Here is a 14026-nt window from a genome sequence, read left to right on the forward strand (position 1 = left end):
TTGGAGTCAGGATGATCTGAGTTCAAATCCTCCTTCAGACACTAGTGCAGTAACCCAGAGCAAGTCATTTAATGTCTATGAACTTGAGTTCCTTTCTTGGTACAGTGACAGAGTTATGACTTCTGAGGTTCCTTTAAGCTCTAAATCCTATCCTATTCTATAATCCTGTCATCTGAATCACTAGAATTTTCAGAGATATTATTGCAAGAAACTCATTAAATACTAAGTTCCTCATGATGTCAAATGAAAAAAAAACTACATCAAGCTTAATTAGTTTTCTTCCATTCTACTGATACTTTTGAAGGTAAACAACCATCAAAAGTTACTGCTTTCTTTTGTTGTTGCTGTATAATTAACCTTTTTACCTGGTAGTTTACTTTTTAAATAAAATTATTTTGAGAACCATTCCTTAGTGGGAAGATGTGGTAACATAGTGCATTTTTATCATAGTAGGATTTTATGGTAAGAAACATTCTATACTATATTGTAGCAGCACTATGGCTTAGGAGAAATATAATTTATGACTATTTTGAGATGTAGCAAACTTTATTTCTCTGATGAACAACTTTGTAACTGATATTTACAAAAACCTCATTGATTTTCCATTCATTTTCATCTTAGTATTCACAGTCCATTTTTCATTGCAGATGTCATAAAGTCATCCTATGTCTGAAAATCATTAAAAACAGCACAATATATTGTGTTGTTAATAAATAAAACCTGGAGAGATTGGGTGGCATAATGAATAGAGTACCACGCCTGGAGTCAGAAAGACCCATCTTCTTGAGTTCAAATCTGACCTCAGACACTTGCTAGCCATGTGACCCTGGGCCTAGCCCTCTGCCTCGGTTTCCTGGCAAACCAATTCGGTATCTTTGCCAAGAAAACTACAAATGGGGTCACAGAGTTGGACACAACTTAAAACTAACTGAACAACAAAACAAATAAAACACAGAAATTTAGTGACTCTTATTTAGACTTCAGCCTGTTTGTTACCTTGTTGTTTAAATTGGCATATTTTTATTACATAATTAAATTCCAAAAAGCATTTCTTAAGCTCCTGTTCTGAACCAGACCAAAGTGAAACAGTCTCTACCCTCAAGTCAGAATATGCACACAGATTAAATAAATACCAAAAAATGTACAAAGTCATTTTGGGGAGGAGGAAGTTCTGGCAAATAAGAGAATCAGAGAAGGTCTTGTATGGGAAGTAGAACCTTCTCTGAGAACATTGCGGGCATTAGAGATACAGCCTGGGCAAAGGAATGGAGACAAGAAATAGGATGGTGCATAAAGGAAACAGCCAGTTGAACTGCAATGTAAAATTCATGGGAAGGGAATAAACATGTAATAAGCCTGGAAAGGTAGACCAGTGCCATACTTTAAAAAACAATTGTCCTCTTCCATTTGTGACGTTGTTTCATCACATATATATATATAGCCATTCGGGGACAACTTGTTCTGAAAATGCATTTTAAAAGTAGTAGATATAGTCAATAATTTTTATTGAAATGTTATTATTGATAGTCTGGCTTTTTTTTTTTTTTTTGGCATATTAAGCTGAAAATAAGGACTATTTAAAGTCCCAGCAAGTTTAAATATGTCTTAAAAGACTACTAAAGATTAGGGTTAAAATTTAATTTTGTCAATGGAAAGAGGCAGTAATATGTGATGTTTTTCTGATCCTAAGTGAATTTTTACATGTGGAAAAAGAAAAGTTTAAATTTTCCAATAGTTTGAAAGCCTTCATTTGTAGTGATTCTCTATTAAAACTGGCATTAATTTTATTTCTTTTGTGAATTATTAGGAGGCAGCTAGTGTAGTGTAGTGGAAAGAGTGCTGAAATCAGAGACTGGAAGACACCAGTTCAAATCCTGCCTCAGACACTTACTAACTGCTGTGTGACCCTGGGCAAGTCACTTAACCTCTATAAGCCTCAGTTTCTTCATCTGTAAAATGGTGAGAACAATAGAACCTCTCACAGAGTTGGTATAAAGATCATATGTGATAACACATATAAAAGTGCTTTGCAGATTTAAAAGTGCTGTTATTTTTAGTAGAGAAATGCAGTCTGAGGCAGCTAGGTGGTGCAGTGGATAAAGCACTAGCCTTGGATTCAGGAGAACCTGAGTTCAAATCTAGCCTCAGACACTCGACACTTACTAGCTGTGTGACCTGGGGCAAGTCACTTAACGCTCATTGCCCCACCAAAAAAAAGAAAAAAGAAATGCATCGTATAAAAGGAAAATAAAAGCCGTCCCTCACCAAAGTAAAGGTTTTACTAGTTGCTCAGAAGGCAGAAAAAAGTACTATAGTATTCCCCAAGTAGCTGTGTTTGAAGTTGGATGAACTACTAACTTGCTAGTCATTAAAATACTTCAAGGTTATGTAGTTTCTTTAAAATTAAAGTAACTGGAAAAGAGGGAAAGATACCAGGATAAAAAAGAGTTAAGAACTTGTAATTACAAAAAGCAACTTAATGAAGGCGCTAAAAAGATCTGAATTTGGGGAATAGCAGTGACTTTGGGTAGCGCTCTCTCTCTCTCTCTCTCTGTGAGGCTCAGTTTCCTCATTTGTAAAATTAGAGTGTTGAACTCTGTGATATCTGAAGTCTCTTCTAGCTCTAAAATTCTTTTTGGCTCTGAGAACTCTTCTTCTGTAACTTAATATTTTAATTTATTAAGTTAACATGATAACCTAGTACTCCCTGGGGGAAAACCAATCTCACTTAGCATACCAGTGACCAGCAGTTAGCCCTGGTAGTATGTGAATTTGGTGGAGCTCTTTGGGTGTGGGCCATAAAGAGTTGAAGGAAAAGCATCCCAGTTCTGTATGTAGAGGGGCCTTGTACATTGATGGCTAATTCAGGTTATAGGTTTGGACTGAAGACAGGGAAGAAGAATAAGCAGAACTCTCTAGGAACTTGTTAGAGCTAATGTATACTTAGGGGCAAAGGAAATATTAAAACTAATTTGCAAGTCCCCCAGGCATGCAGGTTCTTTTTCCCAGCTTGAGATTTGACTTTAGGCTAGAGAGGATACAGCCCAGTACATCAATGCATCTTCCAGGTCCTTTCCAAAGTAAACCTTTACTCCTGGTTCTCAGTTGTAACCTTAATCCTTGGACTTAGAACTGACCCCTTTTTTTTTTTTTTTTTTTTTGAGATATTTTATTTTTTCCGTTACATGTAAAGATAGTTCTCAACTTTTGTTTATACATGCTTTACAATTTCAGATTTTTCTCCCTCCCCCCTCCCCTAGACAGCAGGTAATCTGATATAGGTTATATCTATATATATATCTATACATATACATATAGATATATATATACACACACATATATATACACATAATAACATTAATCCTATTTCTGCATTAATCCTGTTACAAGAGAAAGAATCAGAGCAGTGATGCAAAACCTCAAAATAGAAAAAAAAAACAACAGCACCCAAAACAAAAGAAATAATATGGTTCAATCAGCATCTATACTCCACAGTTCTTTCTTTCTTTTTTTTTCTTGGATTTGGAGATCCTCTTCTATCATGAGTTCCCTGGAACTCTTCTGTACCATTGCATTGGTGAGAAGAATATAGTCCATCACAGTAGGTCAACACTCAATGTTGATGATACTGTGTACAATGTTCTTCTGGTTCTGCTCATCTCACTCATCATCAGCTCACGTAAGACCCTCCAGGTTTCTCTGAACTCTTCCTGCTCATCATTTCTTACAGCACAATAGTATTCCATTGTATTCATATACCACAACTTGAGAACTGACCCCTTTTTTAGAGAGTTAAGAAAGTTTTAAACCATCTGATATTATATAAATCAATTTTTGATCTATTAATGTACTACCAATGAGCAGTGTCTATACTTAATATTGTTTAACACTAAACATTTTAACTCTGTATTAACATTTGCTTTCCAGATTTGAACCAACTTGCTGTTGCATCTGTACTGATTGGTACAGATTAGCATAAAGTTGAGCTCATTTTAGGAAAATGTCACAGTTTTCTAAACATAGCTACTACTTCTAAGAATAGAACTTGATGATTTTTGGTGAAGCCATAAAATGGCATTTCGGTTGATCCGAGTATTTGAATACATATTATATCCCAGTAGTTGGTTGGTGAGGATACAGAATAAGTAGTAGACAAGGACCCTGCTCTCAAAGATCTAACAAAATATTGCAAAGAATGTGTTGCAGGCTAGGAAAGTGATTGCAAAGCTTTCCAGGCACTGCCAAAGCAATTACAATAAAGGGAAAGGGACCTTGTTCATGTGAATGTCTTGGGGCTGGTGGTGATTGCGCTGAATTGTATTATTTTGGTCAAAGAATCAAAGATGCCTGTATTGCTAAAAGGCAGATTTTTTTCCATCTTAAACATGGCCATTGTAATAAGAACGTTCCAGGTTAGCATGCTTTTATGGAGATGACACCTACTCTATAATATGACTTACTTGGAAAATTACTACCCCCTCTCTCCTCTCCCCTTCCCTCCCCTCCCCAAAAAACCCACCAAAACCTAAACACCCAAATAAATGGCATCACCTTCTTAATAGTCACCTTTGGAAGATTACATATTTGTGTCATGGCTGTTAAAATTGCTGAAAACACCCTTGGAATAGCTTTTCAAGCCTATACTTTCTGTTGAATATCCTCAATGGAGGCAAAACTACCAAAGGTAATTTTGATTTTTGAAAGAAGCCAAGTGTCACTTAGAGGCAGAGTTGGTCAGTAAGGTAGGTAATTGAACTAAATGATACTGTTTTGGTCAAAGATGAAATTATGAGGTGAGAAGACTGATTTTCTTCTGCAACTGGTTCTGAATAGGGCAGTTCCCAAAGAGGCTTTCCAAAGATGTTTTGAGTAATGGCATTATCTTTGGATTAATTTAATTATATACCCCTACCCTGTCCCTAAATGACAATTTTAAGAACAGTCATTGAAATTCGTAAATCCATGAATGCTGGTTTAAATAAATTAATCAGTCTCATTTCCTATTAATCACACTTCAATTTGTGGGCCACCTCAGGCTTCTAGATATTTCCTCATGTAACCTGAATGAAATTTTCCAAGTTGTCCGATAACCCTTTATTAGATGGTAGAATTTTATAGATTTAAGATAAACAATGTTCCTATAAATATAGTACCCTATGGAACAAAAACTATTTTCTTAGTTGCTAAAGCTTGATTAAATGACTAATTGGCCATTGAGCAATCTGATTAGACTAGGTTTCACTTACTTCTGTTTCTAGTACATGCATCTGAAAGCCAAAACAAGGTGAAAATTGTTTCTAAAAAAGCAGATAGGAATGGGAGGATTTAAACTCAATTGCATGTGAGAAAATAATTATTAATAATGGATTTCTTAGGGCACCCAGAGACCAGTCCTTTCCTTTCCCCCCCACCCCCACTCCAGAACTGTTCTCATTGATCTTATTTGGGTCAAACTTAAGGAAACAAAAGAAATGGAAATTGATGGGATCAAATAGATAATGGACTTTGTCTTAAGGAACTTGAGTGAGGGTCTTCCATTAAGTTCATTTTAATTTAGACCACCCTCAAGTCATGTCAACCAATGGAATTAAATGATACTAACCAATTAGCTTTGATCAATGTATAATGACCTGCCTCTATCAGAAGAGGATAAAACCATTAGACATGCCAGGAACTCACTCTTGGCTGGCACTGGGCTCTCTTGATCTCTCTCCCCATGACCCCACCCCCACCCCCGCTCCTGGACTCGCTCTCCAAATGGGGTAAGTTTTGTAGGTCTTCTGAACTCTCCTTGAGACCACAAAGCTGTCTCTCTGAGAGACAGCATGGGTCTTTTGGAACTTTTCTCTGCTAAATGCCACTCCGTCAATTCTTTACTGATATATATTATATTAATATGCTTAACCAAAACTGATCTCTATAGCAGTAGCAATTATTTAAACAATTTTAATTAATTTTTTTTAAACACAAGCATTTATTTCTGTAATTAGATTTCCTGGATTTGCAAAACCTGGAATGGAGCAGTACTTATTGTCAAAGCAGCTAGCAAAACCCAAAGAGAAAATTTCCATCATTGTAAGTTTTTGCTTATTTTTTTTCTTCCTAAATAAGCTGTTTTAATGATAACTTTAGTACTTTCCTTTGTGAATGTTTTAAGATATACATGCCCCAAAAAACTGACATTATCTTTAACTATTTAAGAATTCTAGAGATAATTAGGATATTAGCAGTCTTCATCCATGCTGTTCACATCTTTTTCTTTCTCTTTTTAAGACTATTAGTAGTAAGAATATCATCACCACCAGTATTGCATAGCTGTAGATCACTTTGGAAAATCCTTTTTACCAGACCTTTGAGATAAGTTAAGCTCAATTTTTATGCTTGAGTTTATAGCCTAGAAAAAATAAGCATGCAGTATCAGAACACAGCACCTACTCCCAATGTCCATAGTACTCAGGCTTTTTACCTGTGAGCCATCTGTAACATGAAGATAAGGAACGAACAAATTAAGAAACTGGTATTTAAAGTACCATTGAGGATATTAGTCTTAGCAGAATTGTGCCCTTCACTTCATCTTAACATAACTCACATAAAAAGCATTTGGATTTCATCCACAGATTATGATGACAGATAAGAATGCCAAACAGTTCAGGACACCCCAGCTGTGTGTCCCAAAATAAATGTATTTCAGGAATTGGAGCTGTGGATTTATGCTAATAACAATAACCACACGCCCCAAATGAAATTAGAAAATACCCTCTACCTTATTTCATCCTTTGTCACAAGATCTTGGTGGAGGAGGAAAAGTTATAAAACATGTATTTTTCATTACTTGCACCCACAATCTTTTGGTAAGCTTTGAGGTTCTGTGAACTTCCAAAGTGGGAAAATAAGGCTAGGATTCCTCAGTAGTCTGCTATTCCTAAAACCACGTTGGGAACAGATAACCTACCAAAGACTCCCCATCAATCACTATCTCCGATGGTTTGCCAAAGGCCAGAATCCCTAATCATTTGGTAGAAGTTCAACATAGGAAAATGTATTTTAAAGTTGCCCTTCCCCAGAGGCAGCTAGGTGGCTCAGTGGATAAAGCATTGGCCTTGGATTCAGGAGGACCTGAGTTCAAATCCACCCTCAGACACTTGACACTAGCTGTGTGACCCTGGGCAAGTCACTTAACTCTCATTGCCCTGCAAAAAAAAAGTTGCCCTTCCTAATGAAGGTAAACTAGTAAAACTTAAAACACTTTCTAAATTAAACTTATATGGCACTCAGAGAAAAAACAAAATTTTATTCCTAAATGAAACTTTTTTTTTGCTACAGTACATAATGAGGAAAAAAGATCGGACCCAAGAAGTGTGTGTTACTTCCATGAAATGTAGCAAGGAGATTTCCCCTTGGAAGAAGGGGCTTATGTCCTAAAAAGAGAATCTTTAACCACTGGCTGATTATACCAATTAGGATATCTGTGCTTCTCTGTAATTAAAATAATTTTTTTACGGGATGTTTTGCATTCAGGTTGGAGATTATGGCCCAATGTGGGTTTACCCCACCTCTACATTTGACTGTGTTGTAGCAGATCCCAGGAAAGGCTCCAAGATGTATGGTTTGAAGAGTTACATCGAATATCAATTGACAGCCACTGTAAGTACCTTGAATGCTTGTTGTCAGAGCTAGAACTGTGTTTCTGTTAACACTTCCAATTCACTTTTCCAACTCTCTCTTTACATGTGCAATGTTTAAAATCTAATGTGGGTCCTTACCTGTCCTCCGCCCCCACCCCATTTTGGGAGGAAACTAGCTAAGATTTACTGATAAATTCAGCAAGAGTTTAGGCTTTGGGGGGCAGCTAGATGGCGCAGTGGTTAAGCACCGGCCCTGGATTCAGGAGTACCTGAGTTCAAGTCCGGCCTCAGACACTTGACACTTACTAGCTGTGTGACCGTGGGCAAGTCACTTTACCCCCATTGCCTGCAAAAAAAAAAAAATTATAAAAAAAAAAAGAGTTTAGGCTTTTAAGTATTTATTAAAGTAAAGACAACACATGAGGTCCCTCTTTTTTTCTGTCTGCCACCAAACCGAAGTCTCGGACAAAAAGGCCCAATTGGGTGAGCAAGCCTCACCTTCCTTCTTCCTATCTCCCTCCCCAAAAGGGGAGGTCCTTCAAGCTGATTGATTGAAGGTGGTCTCCTGTTGATGTCTTAGTCCACAGCCTCTGAGAACAACAGCCCACTCAGGGCCAGCCAGGTGTGGTCACAATTTAATCAACCTTAAGTAGGTTCTCAGTCACTCCCAGTCTCACCCAATTCAATCAATTCTAAATCAGTCTTCAGGTGGGGGCTCCTGGGCATCTTCCAAATCCACTTATTTTATTACACATGATGTTAATCTATTTGTTTTCTCTTTCTCTGTCCTTATTTTGCAGAACACTAATCGATCTGTCAACCACAGGTATAAGCACTTTGACTGGCTCTATGAGCGGCTTCTGGTTAAGTTTGGGTCAGCCATTCCAATCCCTTCCCTCCCAGACAAGCAGGTTACAGGTGAGTATATTGCAGAGATTATGGAATGGCTTGGAGAAAGGAGGGCTGATCCTGTTGCATGACCAGTCTTTGATTTGAAAAGGGCATCTGGTGAATCATGAAATTGTCTGGAGCAGCTAAGTGGTGCCACAGTGCAAAGAGCCCTGCGCCGGGAGTTGGGAAGACCCTAGTTCAAATCCAGCCTTTACTAGCTGGGTGACTCTGGACAATTCACTTGACCTGTTTGATTCAGTTTCCTTATCTTTAAAAAGGGAGTGATAGTAATAGATGATAATAAACTTCCCACCAAAAATTTCCTCCAAACCACACACACTTCTTGGGTCTGATCTTTTTTCCTCATTATGTACTGTAGCAAAAAAAAAGTTTCATTTAGGAATAAAATTTTGTTTTTTCTCTGAGTGCCATATAAGTTTAATTTAGAAAGCGTTTTAAGTTTTACTAGTTTACCTTCATTAGGAAGGGCAACTTTTTTTTTTGCAGGGCAATGAGAGTTAAGTGACTTGCCCAGGGTCACACAGCTAGTGTCAATAGCACCTCCCTCCCAGGGCTATTGTAGGATAAAATTAAATACTTGTCAAGTACTTAGCACAGTGCCTGGTGTATAAATAGCTATTATCATTGTTCTTACTGTTATTTGGCTCTTCCCTACTCCTGTGACTTAGGAGTGGAAATGGCTTCCAGTCTAGAGGAGCAGAGTCTGTGGTTTGGAGGAAATTTTTGGTGGGAAGTTTATTATCATCATTATCTTTTTTAAAATTATTATTTTTAATCCTCCTGAAAGCTCTGAGTTTCTCTTCCTATCTTTCACAGGGACTTTCAGAGAATTATACTGAAACAGAAGTATAACCATATCTTTAAGATGCAGAGGCCTAGCAGATGAGCTTAATGTTAACACATATTTATTAATAAAGAGAAGTTGTTCTTATAATTATATAGCTTTTATTATGTGTGGGTAATTGCCATTTCTCCTTAAAAAAGAAAAAATAATAAAAAGGCTCACATTTATAGAGGGCCTTAAGGTTTACAGAGGACTTTCTCTTACCACCTGGTAAGGTGATGGGTAGGGCAAGTAATTAATTCATTTACTGAGGAGGAAACTGAGGCCTAGAGAGGTCAGGTGACCTCTCCGTGGTTATATGGTACTAACTGATAACTGTCAGTCTAGATTTGAACCCAGATGCCTTGGGTTTCCACAACACCATATTGCCTCTCAGCAAAAGAGAAGTAGAGGTGGAAATCAGGAGGAGGGTTGGAAGGGACACCAGTATCTCAAAAAAGAAAAATACTCTTTAAATTTTTACAATTATATATCTTTAATTTTATAAAGACTATCTTTATGGTATCTTTTCACATATAATAAGATAGGCAGATAGATATCAGTGTAAAATATAAGTGTAGCAAATGTAATAGTTGTAGTAGTGATTCTCTATTATATCTTTCATTAACTAGTTATAGAAGTACATGAAAAAAAAAACATTTTAACTACTCATATAAACATTTTTTCAACTAGTCAAGAATTCACCCGAGTAGAAAACTGACACTCTCTGAAATGGTAATAGTTGTGCTCAACTTTAAAAACACATTTTAGGGGGCAGCTAGGTGGCGCAGTAGATAGAGCACTGGCCCTGGATTCAGGAGGACCTGAGTTCAAATCCGGCCTCAGACACTTGACACTTACTAGCTGTGTGACCCTGGGCAAGTCACTTAACCCCCATTGCCCTGCAAAAAAACCAAACCAACAACAAAAAAAGACATTTTAGCTTCTTTTGAGTCTAAGTCGAATCCAGACTTTTATTCCTTATCCCACACACAAATAATGCCCACCTTAGGTTTTTTTCAATCAAAGCTAGTTTATATCGTCCTTCATTTTCTTACATTAATTTCATTTTTATATACAGATTTGTTTGAATTCCTTTGTCTCTTCTAGATATCTCTCTCTCTCTCTCTCTCTCTCTCTCTCACACACACACACACACACACACACGCCTGCCAAAGTTAGGAGTATTTACTGAGCTAACTTTTGTGTGTAAGGTGGTTGTTTGTTTTTTAATGTAATTCAGGGTTTATCAGGAATCAAATGCTTAATGTAGAACAGTTATTTCATGTACAGTGAATGGTATTTTTAAAGCAGGGTGCGTTCCTCCATCCCAACAGTCCCAATGCTGTGACTCAGTATTTTTTTTTTAAGGCAGCCAGCCAGCCAGCCAGCAGTGTGCCACTTGAAAGCAACAGTCCCTCTGTCTGAAGAAAGATGAGCCATTGATTCACTGACCGGGATACAGGCCGAGGAAACTGAAAAGCCCGGAAGTGTCTTTCTCTTCCCCCTCCTCCACTGTTAGACTCCTGCCCAGAATCCCCCTAGCATTATTATATGAAAATATTCCTATCACTTAAACACTTGAACATACAAAGAGTGGCAAGGAGATGATGAAGTGGCCTTTCTGTACACTTCAGAATTAATCCACAAAGAATTCCACTGATAGTAATCTGAATTAATTTTTTGCTTGTTTTGAGATTGAGTTCTTTATGAGATATTATGAATGAGGCATTTTTGTTCCTTGGTTGTGCCAAGTGTTCATTTGTTTTGTGAGATGATTAAATGAAGCTCTTTGAAAATAGAGAAATGGAAGTTACCTTTCGATGAACTCTCTAGGTCTTACTTTAAAATGCTGCTGGACAAAGAGGTCATAATTGAGACATATTTACTCTGCCAGCAAAATGATTCTGGGCAGGGCAAATTTTTGGTAGAAAATGGACATTACTCTACTGCTAGTGATTAGGTAAATGGAGTATTTCTTTAGTGTGCTTTCCATCCTAATGTGGAATTTGAGGCAATGTAACTCTATGTTGAATTCCAAAGTTGATTATTTAAAACCTTTAAGAAAGTGGCATTGCAAAAAAAAAAAAAAAGTGGTATTGCTTCCCTAAATCTTTCTCCAAGGGAGAGATCCTTTTGCTGTTCTTTTAGTGGTTTTATTTTGTTTTTGTGAGATTTACACTGACTTGGCATTTTTTTTGTACCCTCCCCTAGGCGATGAGGAATATCATGAAATATTTTGTGCAGGTTACTAAAGGAAGGTCCATAGACATTGCTGTATGTAAGTCATTATAATCTGATGGCATGAATTTCAGGGGCTGTCTTATATCTAAAAGGAACCCCTTTGAGGTCAAGGAATCTTAAAGGGCCTCTTTTTTTTCCCAGGGCAAAGGGGGTTAAGTGACTTACTTGCCCAGGGTCACACAGCTAGCATCCCAATCAAGTTTTTTTATATTATCTTTTGGGGGGGGGGTAGGGCAATGAGGGTTAAGTGACTTGCCCAGGGTCACACAGCTAGTAAGTGTTAAGTTAGTGTCTGAGGTTGGATTTGAACTCAGGTCCTCCTGAATCCAGGGCCGATACTTTATCTACTACACCACCTAGCTGCCCCTCTGGAGGCCATATTTTTTAAAAGATGGTTTGAGCTATATTTTCAAAGCAAAATTCCAAGCTGCCATTTTGTTTTTATTTTTGTAGAGACAAGGATGATGGTTAATGAGATAACATATTTATATCACTTAAAAAAAACTTTAATTTTAATATTGTATTTTCTTAGTCTTCTTATTTGTGTAATGCCTACCTTTAAGAAGTTCAAAATGCTCAAGAAATTCATTTAATGTCTAGTTAAATGAACTATACCCAAAACATCTTATATTAAATAGATTGCTTACCCAACTGAAAATTCCATTTTTAACAGTTATTCTTTACAAGGAAAAAAATCTTTAGACACAGAATGAAAGATTTGGACTAAAAATGAACATTGTATGACATTTTCCCCCTTATATTAATATTAATCCTTGAATCACAAAGAATGTAATATTTAAAAGGGGACATTAGTGTTAATAAAAGCTGAAGTTTATAAAGGGCTTTTGAACATTTTACATTCATTATCTAATATGAGCCTCACAGCAATGCTACTGTATGTGTTATTTAAAGTCATCTAAATCCAGTCACTTCATTTTACCATTTGAAGAAACAGCCTGAGAGGAAGTCAAGTTTTGAAGAATCTGTGAGATACTAAAGACTGAATTTCTCTAGTAGAAAACTTCTGCACAGAACTGTCCAAAATCATTGTGTCAATTGCTAGCAAAGCCCTAGGGAATGTAGTAACCTAGAGATGAACTTGTTAACTACCTCACTTCTTACCCCTCTTTGGCCTTTCACAGCCACAATAATTATTCAGTTGTGAATAATGCAGTGGCAGACATATTTCAGTTCTATGTGGATTGCTGTCTTCTGTTAAAATAGTTTTTACAAAATAGCTCTTGATTTTCACACTATTTCCTTTTAATACTACATCAAGTTTCATCATTCCCTCTGTTCATTGCTTTTTGACTGATTAACCTTGCTTTACAATTGTCTCAAGCTGTGTTGAATATTGAGGTGTCCTGAATTACACCTGCATTTATAGGCAAGAAGTCATCCTTTTTAAGGGCTCTGTTTTGGAGTCATTGCTCATGAATTTGAAAGAAGTATTTCCCAGCAGTGCATTTGTTCCATAGTTAGGTATTTTTTGTTTTCAAGGCAATTTCTAAAAGGCAAAAGGAGAAAAATGGTGCATTTTCTGCATTGGTTCTTGTGGTGTTTGCACAATTCCTGTATTTATAGAAAATGAACACATGCAGCATTTTTGACAGGTCGATTTCTACAAATATAAACATTTCATGCAAATTGTAAGAATTGCTTGCTGAATCCTATTTTAAATTTGTTTTCCGCTTCTGTAACTTTGCATTTATTTTTACTTTTAGTGTGTGTTTGAGTGAGGGGAGAAGGGAGGTCAGTCATGTTCTGTTATTTACTGTTACCCAGGAACTAGCATAATGTTAGTGGCAAACAAGGTGGCCCATTAGATTCAATTACAGTTTAGTCTGAAGTAGCTGAGTGCTTTGGAGGTCCTTCAAGAAAATAGCACTCAGGCTGTGATTATTGATACTGTCAGATACAACAAAATGGCATTTTGTGTTGCTGAATGTATTAGTGTTAGTGAATGCATTCCATTTTCAGAAACTAAAAAAAGAGCCTTTCTCATTCTTCCAGGATGGGCTTTGAGTACTCCAGTAGTAGTTTTTTAGATTAGTTAGAAATTCCTTTGGGGGAGTGCTGTCATCTTATAGGTTTTGCGTTTATTAAAAACCAGCTATATAAATGGCCTTTCTGTTCTCCATAATAACTAACTATGCCTTGTGGCAAAACTACATTATTTATCCTAATGTGATTCTTCTAGGCCGCTTCGAAGAAGAATTTATAAAAATGCGAATGGAAAGACTTCAGGCATGGATGACTAGAATGTGTCGTCATCCTGTCATCTCAGAAAGTGAAGTTTTCCAGCAGTTCTTGAACTTCCGGGATGAAAAGGTAGGAAATGACTTCATAATGGTTTTCCTGATACTGAATGGCCAAGATCAACAGAAACCAAAAAACCACAATTTTAATAGTTGCTTTTATT

At 36.8% G+C, this 14026-nt stretch overlaps 1 protein-coding gene across 5 annotated transcripts in view; it reads left to right on the forward strand.

Moving 5' to 3' along the window:
• SNX9 (sorting nexin 9) overlaps positions 1-14026 on the forward strand; it is a 136444-nt gene that overhangs the window by 91834 nt on the left and 30584 nt on the right. For all 5 annotated transcript variants that reach the window (XM_043962894.1, XM_043962893.1, XM_043962892.1 and 2 more), the window contains 4 exons: positions 5991-6075; positions 7519-7644; positions 8426-8543; positions 13805-13935. In XM_043962894.1, the coding sequence (XP_043818829.1) occupies positions 5991-6075; positions 7519-7644; positions 8426-8543; positions 13805-13935 (460 nt within the window). The remainder of the gene's footprint in view (positions 1-5990; positions 6076-7518; positions 7645-8425; positions 8544-13804; positions 13936-14026) is intronic.

The sequence above is a fragment of the Dromiciops gliroides genome, chromosome 4 (assembly GCF_019393635.1).
Source record: "Dromiciops gliroides isolate mDroGli1 chromosome 4, mDroGli1.pri, whole genome shotgun sequence".
In the NCBI taxonomy this organism is placed as follows: Eukaryota; Metazoa; Chordata; class Mammalia; order Microbiotheria; family Microbiotheriidae; genus Dromiciops; species Dromiciops gliroides.